Below are 14,210 nucleotides of genomic sequence, written 5' to 3'. Positions count from 1 at the left end.
TACACTAAAACTGGAAAAGTAGATTTTTCCTCACTCTTTCTTTTATGCTTTGCTACTTTTCCTCCTCTTTCTCTTACTTCTTCTCTACCTGACTGACTCCTTTCCTCCTTCCATCTTTATCTCATTCTTCCTTCCTTCCCTTTCCTCATGTATCCTTTACCTTTGTCCATCCCTTACTGTCCTGTCTTTTTCCTCCCTCAAAGTTTTTTTTTTATTGGTTTTTTTTAGATTTAGTTATTTATACAGTATCCTGCCTGTAGGCCAGAAGAGGGCACCAGATCTCATTATAGGTAGTTGTGAGCCACGATGTGGTTGCTGGGAATTGAACTCAGGACTTCTGGATGAGTAGTCAGTGCTCTTAAGCACTGAGCCATCTCTCCAGTCCCCCTTCCTCAAAGTTTTAAATAAGGATAGAATTATTAGGAACTGTCACCTTGATCTTACAGTTTTCAGCATTAAGGAAATATATCACCATTCCACTCCATTCCCCAGTGTTTGATTTCTCTAAACTGATAGCATAGAATTATAGGATTTGCCCCGTAAGATAATGGCATTTATTCATTACTTTTAAAGTTGAGTTAGCCGAACATCTTCATGACCAAGAAATGAAAATTGCATCAATTTTCCAAGTTTTGGGAGTTTGAATTTTCCACATGCCTTGCTCAATAAATTTCAAATTGACTGCTCTCATAAAAAAAACCATCATCCTTATTCCTTTTTTTTCTTTATCTTAAGTCACAAAGGGGAAATTCAGTATTACTGGTAAAACTGCAGAAATTGGCTTACAATTTCTAAAATTAAACGCTGGAATATTGTATTACCTTTCCAATACTTTCACATGGACTTCTAAAGATAAGATATTTAACATAGATTTCTTTAGTATCAGTAAATAAACACAAAGTCTAATTCATAAACATATGACTTTATCTACCAATTTTACAAACCAGGAAAAGTATTTCATTGCATTTATTACATTTAACTTTACCAAACCATATAATGAAAGCAATTAAAGGAAACTAGGCCTGGCCATGTTTTAATCCTCTGCTATTCCCATTTCAGTGACCTAGGAACTCTAAGATTCTTTCACATTTTCAAGAAAACTTTTTTCATGCTTTATATCCTTATCTGAATGACTGGAAAACTTCAAACATCAAAAGGGATGGAAGAACTTGCTGGTAATTTTACCGGGGAATCTCCACTAGCAGAGTCAGTGGTATCAGTACGGCCTTCATCTTGGGCTTCTGCTTGTTCTTGTTCATTTTTCAAAGACTTGAAGTAAGTGTCAGCGATGGCACTAGGTGTTGTTTCATTTATCTTGGCCAAAAATTCCAGGACTTTTATCTTGCTTATTTCAGCATAGGCTTGGGGACCCCACAGGAACTCATAGCGTGGAGGATCACTGTTGGCCACCTGCCGGTACTCCAGGTACTTCAGCTTCACAAAATACTGGGTCATGAGCTTCCGGGGCTCACCAAAGATGCGGTGTTTCTTCCCTGGATAGATCTGCCTCTTCCTCAGGATTTTCCACATGTCTTCTTCACTGGCACAATTGCCACTAACAAAGATGATACTCAGGACACTCATCAGGAAACCAGTCTTGGGTAAGCCTTTGCCAGCACGAATCCTCCCATTGTTGGGGAGCTTCAGCTTGCTGATGAGGTTGTATGAGGGCTCACTCGAGTTGACTTCCCTCACTTCCATTGCAAAGGCTTCCTCGAGCTTCTCGGAGGCTTTCCTGAAGATCTCAGGGAAGTCATTTTCATACTTCTTGGTGATAATCTTCAGCATTTCTTCCTTGGTACTAGGCTGCTTCATATAGTAGTTGTGGAGCAGGCACCGTAAGATCGCCACCGACTTTTTGGCTATTATATCTTGGTGCGGGCTGCTGGGGCAGGGATTGAGCTCAAAAGGGCATTCTTCTTCTTCTTCATATGTATCATTTTCCTCACAGAAATTTTCATCTGATTCAGAGGAAGAAATACTCAGAGCAGTTGAGGCAGATGGTGCTGCTTTTTGAGGAGTCTTTAGACTGCTTGAAGACTCAGCTGCAGGCTGGCTCTGGGAGGCAGCAGAGGACTCTTCTGCTGCCTCCGGGGTTTCCTTTGCTGGTTCCTGAGCACCTCTACAAGCCTGAGCTTCACCTCTGGCCTGGGAGCGTTTCTCTCGGGCATGGAGCTTACTCTTATGGCCACGAGGCATGATGACTCTGGCTAAGGACAAGAACAGAATATGTTAGAAGGGTGCTGGTGATGAAAGCAGCTGTAAGAAACAGAAGAAGACGATATGAACACTTTAGTCAGAGAACAAAACCCTTGTTTGAAACTATGGTTGCCTCTGCACGTTTCCACTAGTGCAATGCTTTTGGAATTCAACATGCTACTGTAATACAAATCTCATTCCCCAAGTAAGAAGGGAGAGACATATTTTAGACTGGGACTCTCTGTCTTGCCTCTTGTTCTGGGCTAATGAGCAGGGGTGGCAGTGGAGGACTTCTCTTTTGAGATCCCAGCAACCTCTCTCAGTTCCTCTCAGTTCATATTACCAGTTGTAAAGTGTTAGGCCTCTTCCTTTTCCTACTCTGAAGCTGCCATTTTTGTGCAATTCTAGTGTCTATTTAGAAAATATTCTTCTTGTTGGCTACCTGAAATACCCAGAAGGCCTTTTAGTGTGGATTTAGTCCATCCTCCTTACACGAAAAAAAAAAACCTGTCACTACTATTAGTAGTTTACTCCTGAAACCGGAGTAAACCAGTGGCTCTTCCATCACAACTACCCAGTCAATTCAGACTGTCCTTAATGGAGGACTTATATAGGTCCTTCTGAATCCTTGCCTTGATTTCTGGCCTTATGCAATATTCTTTTCTATGCTGATTTGAGGTCTCTCTACCCACACTGAGTTCCTCATATCCCTGTGTAGAAATGAATCAATAGATTTTCATGGGGACATTCAAGATTGAGGCCAGGGATATGCATCAAGCCTCCTGACTCACCTAGGGTGGTTAATTCCTTCAGAACTCACTCAATGCTGTGCCTTTTAATTTCCTATGGAACAAGCTACTCCTTTTGCTTAATAGAATCAGGTTTACCTTGACAGGTATTTGAGAGTCTCAGCTACATGTAAGTCATCTTCACTGGTATCTCCACCTCAGTAAGTTTCCTTACATTTTCTCTTACCATGGGCTTTTCCTACCTCTGTTCCCTGGCTTTCTTTAGTGTCTCATTCCAGAGACTATAGAAGAAAAATGAGTGTGGAGCTCTACTGGTCCACTCTCCTCAGGACTTCTTAAGACTGAGAACAGTGGAGCTGGAGAGATGATTCAGTGCTTAAGAGTCCATACTGTTTATACAGAAAACCAGAGTTGCATTTTCGGCACCCAAGGAGTATGGATCACGATCACAAGTAACTTGGGTTCCAGCATACTCAGCACCCTCTTGTGGCTACTGCCTGCAATTGCACTCATGTGCATATACCACACGAAGATAGGGCTAATTAAAAACGAAATAAAGCAGGGAGGTTGTGGCATACACCTTTAAATCTCAACACTTGGGAGGATGAGGAAGGTGGATCTCTGTGAGCTCGAGGCCAGCATGGTCTACACGAAATAAATCTTAAGAAAAATAAATGACTGAGGACAAGGGTGAAACTGGTGATAGTGGATGTTTTTTTTTATGAGGAATCACACAGCAGAGAGTGAACAATGAGTTTTCTGGATTGGGAACATAAACCTCCTATGTTGACAAAGACAAACAAAATGGCGGCAGCGGCTTATTTGCCGTTGCGGCCTCGTGTCTCCGCCCCCCGCCTTTGGCAGAGGCAGCCTGGTCTAGGAGAGCTAGTTCCAGGACAGGCTCTAAAACTACATAGAAATCCTGTCTCAACAAACAAACAAACAAAATACCAATAAAATAAAATAAAGCGAAATAAATAGAGAGCAAGTTCTATTCTTTGAGATGGAGGCATTGCTCTGAGTTGGACCAAATCTGTTTAAAAGGGCACAATTTGTCATGAGACTTCTTACGGTTAGCAGAGACTCGTGTCACATACATTGTGGACCTGCTTTTTGAGATTGGACAAGACTAAAAATAAAAATATGGCTTCCAGTAGGGTGAGAATAGTGTTGTTATTCTCTTTTGTTAATATAGAGACAAAGAACAATTATATATATATATATATATATATATATATATATATATATATATATATATATATATATATCTTTTGAGTATCGGCCGCCGCATTTTTAAATGGCGCCACTGAGGAAAAAGGCCGGAAGTCGGGGAGGGGGCGGGGTAGCTAAATGGAGGGGGAGGAGGTGGCAGTGAGAGGAAGGGAAGCTGCCAGGGTAGCACTGTGGAGTGCTTTATTCTGAAATGGACCAAGTCCAGTAACAAGGGACCTGTGGTCAGGGCTAATTGGTGTGATGGTCCTTGGCTTTGAGGTGGGAATTTACTGAGAACAAGGGAGCCCGCCATTGGTGGCGAGGGAAGTCTAAAGGGACCCGAAACAGACCAAAGGGCACGGGCAAGAGCAGGGTACATTTGATTCTGAGTTGGCTATTTTTCAACCTCGCTGAAACTCCTCACCTTGAATGACAGACACTGGGACTTTTTTCCTGGTTTGGTTGAGTCAGCTGCCTTGGACTGCACTCCACAGTGACGCGCCTCCCTGTCCTCACAGCGTGGAGAAGGAAATCCCCGCTGTCTCCAAGGAAGCCCCCCCCACCGCCCCCGCAGGCCGTTGACGGAAGCCCCGCCTCTCTGGCCACCCTGTGGCATGGGATGTGTAGTTTCTCAATCTCATAGACTATTGTACGTTTAATACTAGTTGTGATTTTAGTCCCTTGCCACTTTCAACTCCACTTTAATGGGAAGCTTGCCTTCTGAAATTCTCCTTCCAGAAGTCACCCTCCCCGAGCTAACTCTTTAACCTAGATCTAGTGGTTTAAACATGGAGATAGGACATTTGCACAATTTGTTTTTCATAAGTCTGTAATTATCCCAACGTTTGTCATAACTCCCATCTCTTTAAAGATTTCACATCAGATGTTATATTTGAAAATATTCACGAGTAGTATCCTCCTTCAAATACTCGTAAAAGTAGAGGTGTATTTTCACAGTGTTGGGAGAAAAGCTGAAGATCAGGAAGAAGGCTTAGAAAGCGATGTAATTTTAAGAGAAAAAATATATACCTTCTCTTTATTATACAGACTCAAGTTTTCAAGGTATTTGACTAGTACAGAAATAAGATTAAGCCACTTGAGTTTGTAAATCAGTCTGTCCATACTTTACATATAGATATTCATATTCTTACCAGTTTCCCCCTTTATTAGTCAAACCTCTTAGTATGTTCGTATTCTTTTTATTCCAGCAGTGGATCCTATCTGGTATTTTGGGCACAAAATCTGTTTTTAAATCAACTGGGATACAATTTTGTATTAGTGTGTGTATTTTTTTTTGTCTCTTAAAATTCTGGTTTGTTTGTTTTGTTGGTTTGATTATTTTCTAGGGGGGGGTGGAGCTGGGTGGTTGAGCAGATGGGGAAGATCTGGGAGGAGGTGGAGGAAGGGACACCATGATCAGAATATATTGTATGAAAAATATTTTAGTAAAAATGAATATGGAAAAGGACAATGGAATTTTCTATTTGGAATTACAAAATGCCTCCATTTTAAGAATACTAAGCCGAGGAAATAGCTATATTTTGCATTTCATTTTTGAATGTAGCTACAGAATTGCTACCTCATCAACAGATCTATCCCACCACCTTGAAATTCACTGCATAAACTTCTACAGCTAAGGGAATGATTTAAAAATACAGGAATGTCAACAAAAGGAAAGTTCAAAAAAGGTAGTTAAGAAAAAATAATGCATACAACCCCAAAAGCTTTACTGTGGTAAGAGTAGAATAGTACACCCCCTAGATAAATTTAGATCAATAGTCTCTCCTCATGCCAACATTTAATAACATAGGAATCTTGAGAATATTTTAAATTTATTTTGTATTTTATGCATTTGTGAGTGCTTGATATATGTATGTGCATCCTCTCTCTCTCTCTCTCTCTCTCTCTCTCTGTCTCTCTCTCTCTGTGTGTGTGTGTGTGTGTGTGTGTGTGTGTGTGTGTGTGTGTGTGTGTGTTTGTGGTGCTGGTAGAGGTCAGAAGAAGGCATAAGATGCCCTGGAACTGGAGTTAGAGAAAGTTGTGTGATGTGGGATTCCTGTCTGTATGCTATAAATATGTTTTATTATCATTGGTTAATGAAGAAGCTGCTTTGGCCTATGGCAGGGCAGAATATAGCTAGGTGGGAAAACTAAACTGAATGCAGGGAGAAAGACGGCAGAGTCAGGCCGATGCCATGTAGCTGCCCAAGAAGCAAGATGTGAGGTTACAAACCACGAGCTTTGTGGTAAAATATAAAATATTAGAAATGGGTTAATTTAAGATATAAGAACTAGCTAGGAATATGCCTGAGCAGTTGGACAAACAGGGTTATAATTAATATAGTTTTTATGTGATTATTTGAGTCTGGGTGACTGCGAAATGAAAGCACAGCTTTCATTTACAGTTTTAAGCTACCTTGTGGTTCCTAAAATTTGAATATAGGTCTTCTGGAAAAAACAGGCAGTTCTCTTAACTGCTGATGCATCTCTTCAGCCCTGAACCTTGAGAATCTTGAGAAACCATTGAGACCATGTGGTAGTTTATTTTTTTTTTCTTTTGTGTGTGTGAGAGACACAGGGATGTGATATCCAGGGATGTGTGCAAACCAGGCAAACATACTGTCACTGAATAACTTCCCTAGCATTTTTTTTTTTAATTTTTATTTTTAGATAGTGTCTGGTTAAGTTGCTCAGGTTGATAGTGAACTCATTTTGTTCACCTAGAACTTGTATTTCCTTAGCTTATCTTCATTACATCTTAAATTACAGGGCATAAAATACAGCTCATGAGTTGAAAAATATCTGCTAATATGACAGTGGTAGAGATTGGGGATTAGGAAGCTTATTTTGTTTGCTTGCTTGTTTGCTTTTGAAACAGGGTCTCACTGAGTAGCTTTAGATGGCCTAGAACTTACTATATAGACTAGGCTGGCCTTGAACTCGTAGAAATCCACCTGCTTCTGCCTCCAGAGTGTTAGACTTAAAGATGTGTGGTGTTATTCTTTTCTCTGCCTTTCTTGTCTGCGGGGTTAGAGAGTGGAGACATTACGCGAGACACACAGCAGTGCAGGGTTAGGAAGGAGACACGAACACGCAGTGGTCCCACGTGGGTGCACTTTAGTGGGGGAGGGGTAACAACAAGTAAGGTACGGGTGCGCAGAGATGAAAGGAGAGGGGGGAAGAGAGAGGGGGCTCGTGGCGACCCCCGCTCTTAACGAGGAATGCAAGGGCATCTGAGAGAAGGTCCTGCACGTGCATTATCCATAGTCCAGGGGAATGTTGGGAGCTGTAGTTTTCAAAAGGAACAACGTTTTACCCTTTTGGTTTTATTAAAAAAATTGGGGGGTGGTGTCTTAAAGGGTAGGGAATCAGGGCATAGCCCGGTCTCTCATGACTGCTTCCTGCTGGCTTTGGGCGTCGAGGGATCCAGGGAGTGTCCGATTATTCTGGCGATGTCCTGTTGGTTATGTCCTGTCCGCTGGCGTTTGAGGTGTTTGATGTCCTGTTGGTTATGTCCTGACCACTGGCGTTTGAGGCCATGGCTGATTGAAGAAATCACATCTGTCTGGCTTTTTCTGAGTAGCTGGGTCATCGTTAAGATGCTGGAAGACAAAAGTTGCATTAGTAGAGAGGAAAAAATTAAAGGGGAGAGGAGGTTTGGAAAATGAAAGGGGAGATTTGGGGTGGGGGAGTCTTAGGAGGTCTGGGGTTAAGAATGATAAAAAATTAAATGATACTTATTCCATTAATGATCCGCTTGTGTTTGATTTGTTTAGGTGGGTCGGGCTGGCGTTCTGGAGCTCAAAGAAAGTGTCTTAAAAGAAATAGATTTTAACCGTATATTCCTCAACATTCCAGGGGTCACTGCTGCAGTCAGTGACTGACCTGTTATGTCAAGGAACTTTGTGTCCTTTGGAACTTAAGAGAACAAGGTCCTGTCTGAGTTACCATGTATGAAAGATTATCTTGAGCCGTGGAGATGAACGGTTTAAGATGTGACAGGTGAATCCAATGGGGAATTCCTTCAAGCTTGGCAGCTGTGGGAGTTAGAAGAATTACTCTGAAAGGACCTTGCCATTTAGGGGAAAGAGGTGAGAGTAATACCTTATCTTAACCAGCTGTGGACATGTATTAGCACATGGTTGAGGTAATGAGTGATCTGTGAAGTCCCACAGTAGCGAACGTAAGTGGAAAAGGAGGGGAGTGAGCAGGTGATCAGGAAGGGGAGAGGTTCCCAATGAGAGGCTGGGGGTTAAAACCAGCCGCCCATACATGAGTTCGAAGGGTGAAATGAAAAGGGGGCCCTTTGGGAGAGCCAGAAGCCTGAGAAGAGCAAGGGGCAGAAGCCTTACCTAGTCGAGGTGGAGTTCCTGTGACATCTTAACGAGAGCTTCCTTTAAAGAGCGGTTAGTCCATTCTACCTTACCTGAAGACTGAGGGTGGTACGGTATGTGGAAGTTCCAGGGGATTCCAAGTGCTTTAGACAGATTTTGAGAAATCTGGGAAGTAAACTCTGGGCCGTTATCTTTTGGCAGATCTGGCAGGAGGCTGCTGTAGCTTTTAGGAACCTGATATCCTTAGGTGTGGGCGTTTTAAGTGAATAACAAAGGGAGAGTGGTGATTAGTGATAGCAGGAGCCTAGAGGGGCTTTGGAAGATTGAGGGGGAGGCATAGGACAGGGAGGAGACGCTTTAGGCTGCCTGTGTGACCTGTGGCGGGGAGAAACTTCCAGCTGCTTGCCTGACCTGTTGGACGAATATTTATGAGGGACTCTATCGGAGGGGCTAGGGGAAGTCTTGGAGCAGGAGTTTCTTGGGGACCTGGGACGGGAATGTTTAGAGGTGTTAGGTGAGTCCTTTCTGTGCCTAGAAGAGACCTTGGAGGAAAGAGGAAAGGGTGAGCCGTCGCTGTCGCTCGACTGGGCGGAGCAAGAGCGAGTGGCCCCAAGAAGCCAGGGGTGGGGGGAGTGGGGGGTGGAGGTTTGTCGGCAGGAGCAGAGGGTTCCTGGAGGGATGGCATTGACAAGAACATGTGTGCAGGTGAATGGTGCAAGGCAACGGAGGGGTCAATCTTAAAAAAATGCCATAGTGTAGATAGTTTTATGGAGGGAATCAGAGCGTTAGGTTTCAGAGCTTCCAGAAGCTGCCTGAGAGGGGAGGCTGGGGGAATTGTTTTAGAAGGCTTAGCACCCATGGCTAGAACTGTGAAACTATCCGCAGAAGGCACCTGGAGGTGCCTCGAACAGAGCAGCTCTAATTACAGGCGTTCGTGTAACGGGAGGGCCGTGCTATAGCCCAATCGACCCGAACCTAGCTTCCGACGGGGAACAACCCCAGCTAGGAGAGGGCGGTTAAGCTTTTGGGGGGCTGCCCGTGCAGCCGAGAGGCGCTTGCCCCATAGCGGGCCCGTAAAGAGGACAAAAAAAAAGATCAGAAAAAGAGGGGTGAGAGCTGGAAGCACCAAACTTCCAGGCACAGACCGAAACAGGTTCTAGCTGAGGGCAGAAGGCCAGGGGAAGGGGGGAGGAGTCAGCAACCTTACCCAGGACATACCAAAGAGAGCTGGCCAGACAATCTCTGGGCGCATAATAGGAAGGTGACCCAACCCAGGTGAACTCACGAATTATTCGGTGTTGATTTCAGAAGGCCTTGTTGAACACGTGGGGGCGGTCGCAGGTTCTTGGTCCTGACCTTGTTCCGGTGAGGCCCTGAGTGCCGGGAAGCGCCAGAAAGCCCAGAGGCAAGGCCTCAGGCACCGGGACGGAAAGGTTACCGAGTCAAAGATGGCACCAATTGTTATTCTTGTTTCTGCCTTTTTTGTCTGCGGGGTTAGAGAGTGGAGACCTTACCTGAGACACATGGAGGTGCAGGGTTAGGAAGGAGACATGAACACGCGGAGGTCCCACGTGGGTGCACTTTAATAGGGGAGGGGTAACGACAAGTAAGGTACAGGTGTACAGAGACGAAAGGAGAGGGGGGAAGAGAGAGGGGGCTCGTGGCGACCCCCGCTCTTAACAAGGAATGCAAGGGCGTCTGGGAGAAGCGTCCTGCATGCACATTATCCGTAGTCCAGGGGAATGTTGGGAGCTGTAGTTTTCAAAAGGAACAACATATGGTACTTAAGATTGGCTACAATCTGGCTGCCAATCGTAAAAACTGAGCCAGGTTTCTTGCTAACACCATAATGGTTACCTCAAGATATCTCTTTCCTTACTCTCATCTCTGTCCTTCCTCAATCTCGACTATCCCATGCCTTTAAGTTCTCCTTGTCTACTTCTTGTACTGGCTTTTTGGGAACCTATTCTCTTTGGTTGGATACCTTGCTCCGCCTAGATATAGTAGGGAGGGCCCTGTACTTTCCCCAAATTAATGTGCCTTACTCTCTCTGAGGAGTGGATGGGGGTTGAGGTTGGGGGGGTATGTGGAGGGAATGAGAGAAGGAGAGGGAGTGGTAACTTGGATTGTGTTGGAGGAGGTCCACTTGCTAATCTGTTGGAGAAGGGCCGCTTGTTGGTTCCTGGCTGCCCAGCTAGCTTAAACCCAAAATAATCACACAAAAACTGTATCAATTAAATCACTGTTTGGCCCATTAGTTCTAGCTTATTAGCTAACTCTTACATTAATTTAACCCATTTCTATCAATCTGTATATCACCACATGGCTGTGGCTTACCAGGTGAAGTTCACAGTGTCTGTCTCCAGTGGCTCCATGGCTTCACTGTGACTCTGCCCTTCTTTCTCCCAGCATTCAGTTCTGCCTTCCCCACCTACCTAAGTTTTGCCCTGCTAAATGTCCAAAGCAGTTTCTTTATTCATTAATGGTAATCACAGCACACAGAGGGAAATCCCACATCCGGTTTTGTATGTAGAATGAAAAAAGATTGTTTTATTTCTTAAAAATAATAAAAAAATTAAAAAGAGGCGTGGAAATATACTTGATAATAATATTTGATGTAACACAGATTCTTCTTGGTCTTAATAAATAAAAACGCAGAGTCAGATGTTAGGGGGTGAAAGCTGAGAGATCATATAAGCAGTGCAGCCAGTCACTAGACTTCTACCAAATCCTTAGACTGACTGTATCTTCAGACTGTTTCAGACTGCTGCCTTGGACTGCATTAAGCTCCGGTCTCCTCCCATCTTATATTCATCTCTTCACCAAGCCATATCACACTTGTTTCCATCTCCCTAGTGCTGGGATGAAAGGCATGCGACTCCCAAGTACTGGGGTTAAATGTGTGAGCCACTGTTTCCTGGCTCTGTTTCTCTTTGAGGCTGGATCTCTCTAGTGTAACTCAGGGTGGCTTTGAATTCACAGAGATCTTCCTGCCTCTGTCTCCTGAGTGCTGGTATTAAAGATGATTGTCACCACTGCCTGGCCTCTATGACTAACTAGTGGCTTAGCTCTATACTCTGATCTTCAAGCAAGCTTTATTTGTTAGATTACAAACAAAATGTTACTACCTTTAGATTAATGAAGATAGAAATTTTTATGGTAGACTACATTACAACCCTCGTGAGAAAAGACCAGAAATATTGTGTCCCAGTCTACACACTATAGGGATGAAGCAAGAAAGAAATATGTAAAGGGATGAGGGCCTGACAAGGTACCCAATGACCAGATATTTGATCTTGGATATTCTGTCCTCCAGGATATAAAGTAGTAAATATTTTTGTTGTTAAAGCTACCTAGTCTATGCTATTCTGTTATTAAAATCCAACAAAATCAAACCAATTTTACATAATAATTGAATGTGTCATGTATAAAACACCTGTCAAGGTAACTGATAAATATATAGTACTTAATGAATGGCAGGTATAGTAATTTTGTACTGGATAATACCACTATCTTCTGAGTTACATGAGAGAAAATGAAATGCTCTCATATAACAACAAAAATTTTGCTTTAGCAAGTAAAATTAGATTCTTTCCTAAGGTAACACATGCTACGTAATTTGGATATTGGGCTTATTCTCCACCTAGCTACACTTCAAAGCTCCAAGAGTTTTGTTGAGCATCAAATGTTTCAGTGACTTTCACCTATCTTTCCATTTGTACTTTTTTTCATTTATTTCAACCAACACAAAAATATTCCCTTAGTTTTACCAAAGTACATTTAAGATACTCTATCAAGTAAACACCCTCAGTACAGTTCTGGGCAAGCCATGTTAACAGAATGGTGTCTACATGTCTCAACTTGGCAGGATATTACTATTACCCTTCAGCAACTATCTGGCAATACACCAAGAATGCCTATTTGTGCATTGTATTCTAGTATATAGTGGAACCAAAATATTTCTTATTCTTGTCTATTATAATTTTCCATTTATTTTTAATTTATTCTTCTTGTATATAATACATTCTGAACACAGCATTCCTTCCCTCCACTCATCCCAGTCACCCCCACCTCCCTTCTTCACCTGAACATGGCATAACAAGATGCAATAAGATGAGGCACCAATGTGCATATCATGGCAGGACAGGTCAAACCGGTAGAAGGAAAACGTTACCATGAGCAGACAAAAGACTCAACCTCACTCCCTTTATTAGAATTCCCACAAAACCCCAGGTTAAACAATCACAATATATATGCAGAGGGTCTCACTCAGATCCATGCAGGCTCTGATTACTGTTTCAGCCTCTGAGCCTCTATGAGCCCTACTTTGTTAATTCTCTGGACTGTGTTCTCTTGGTGTCCTTGACCCCTCTGGCTCCTACAATCCTTCCTTCACCTCTTCTGCAGGTTTTCCCAAGATGCATCTAATATTTGGCTCTGGGTCTCTGCATTTTCCTCATTATCTGCTGGAGGAAGATTCTCTGATTACAGTTGGGCTAGGCACCAGTCTACGAGTTTAGCAGAATATCATTAGGAATCATTCATTTCATTGCCTTTTTTTGTCAGTTGTCTTTTGTTCTACCCTAGGTTTCTGAGCCATCGAGGAATTTCCACTGCACTAGGTTTTCACAGTGAGCCCTACATGTCCCCAATTCTGTTGTCCCTTCCCAACCCCTCCTGATCTCTCCTATTCCTATCCCCACCCACCCCAGGGCAACCCACAAAATCTATTCTATTTCCCCTTCCCAGAAAGATCTATATGCCCCTTAAGAGCCCCCTTTTTTATCCTTTCTTAGCACGACAACCCAGACCCAGAAAGAGAAACATGGTATGTACTCACTTATAACTAGATATTAGGTGTTAAGTAAAGGATAATCATGCTACAATCCACAGGCCCTTTAGATTTTTTCTTGTATTCCCTCGCTGCAATATTCATGTTGCTAAGTATACCAAGTCACTAGGATAATCACACATACAGTGGGACCAGAATGCTCTTATTGGGAGATTTGGGGCATGAAAGAAAAAAAAATGATGTACACATGAATAGAGACTGACCTATGAATAGAGAGCAAGAAGATGCCACTTAGGTTGATGACAAAGTCCCTGCAGGAAAGCAAATCTGCTGACATATTAATATTGGACTTTTGCCTTCCAGAATTATGGAAAAATAAATTTACCCTATTTAAGCCAATGTGGTACTCTCATAGTATCCCATACAAGTCAATAGATTTTCCTGCATACACATTCTTTCTGGATTGTCTCTAACGACAATAGTCTTAATAATCATATGTTATAATGACCCATTTCCTCTGTATGTGGATTATGTTGGAATTTCCATAATAGGATTATGTGATACTTAAGCACACAACATTAGATACTATATAGATATGATTAATTAATCATCCACATGTTTATTATAGTCATAGAAGAGTCTTATATAAGTTGAAACAGAGGGCAACTTGTGTTTGCTCACACATGATAAGTAACAAGCTCTCTAGAAGTCAGGTTATGCTAAACAAGGAAAAAACATCCTATCCTATGCAATTCCAGTACATGCTTTGATTACTTGAGGTCCTGCTGGCTCCACCAAATTTCAAGGCAGTGTATAACATTAAAGCTAAATTTTACAACCTTTATAGTTTTTTTTAATATGAATATTTTTTATTGAGAAAAGGAAAAAAAGTTTCCCCCTCCTCCCAGCCTCCCATTTCCCTCCC

General features: G+C 42.6%; 1 protein-coding gene across 1 annotated transcript; it reads right to left on the bottom strand.

Moving 5' to 3' along the window:
- Positions 1 to 1,143: 1,143 nt before the first annotated feature.
- LOC142841600 (melanoma-associated antigen B5-like) lies at positions 1,144 to 2,199 on the bottom strand. The gene has a single exon (XM_075958523.1). It carries the CDS (start codon positions 2,197 to 2,199, stop codon positions 1,144 to 1,146), a length of 1,056 nt encoding a protein of 351 aa, XP_075814638.1.
- Positions 2,200 to 14,210: the final 12,011 nt, after the last annotated feature.

Source organism: Microtus pennsylvanicus, chromosome X, assembly GCF_037038515.1.
Source record: "Microtus pennsylvanicus isolate mMicPen1 chromosome X, mMicPen1.hap1, whole genome shotgun sequence".
NCBI classification, from domain to species: domain Eukaryota; kingdom Metazoa; phylum Chordata; class Mammalia; order Rodentia; family Cricetidae; genus Microtus; species Microtus pennsylvanicus.
The sequence above is the reverse complement of the archived record's forward strand: the minus strand, read 5'-3'. Positions and strand labels throughout refer to the sequence as shown.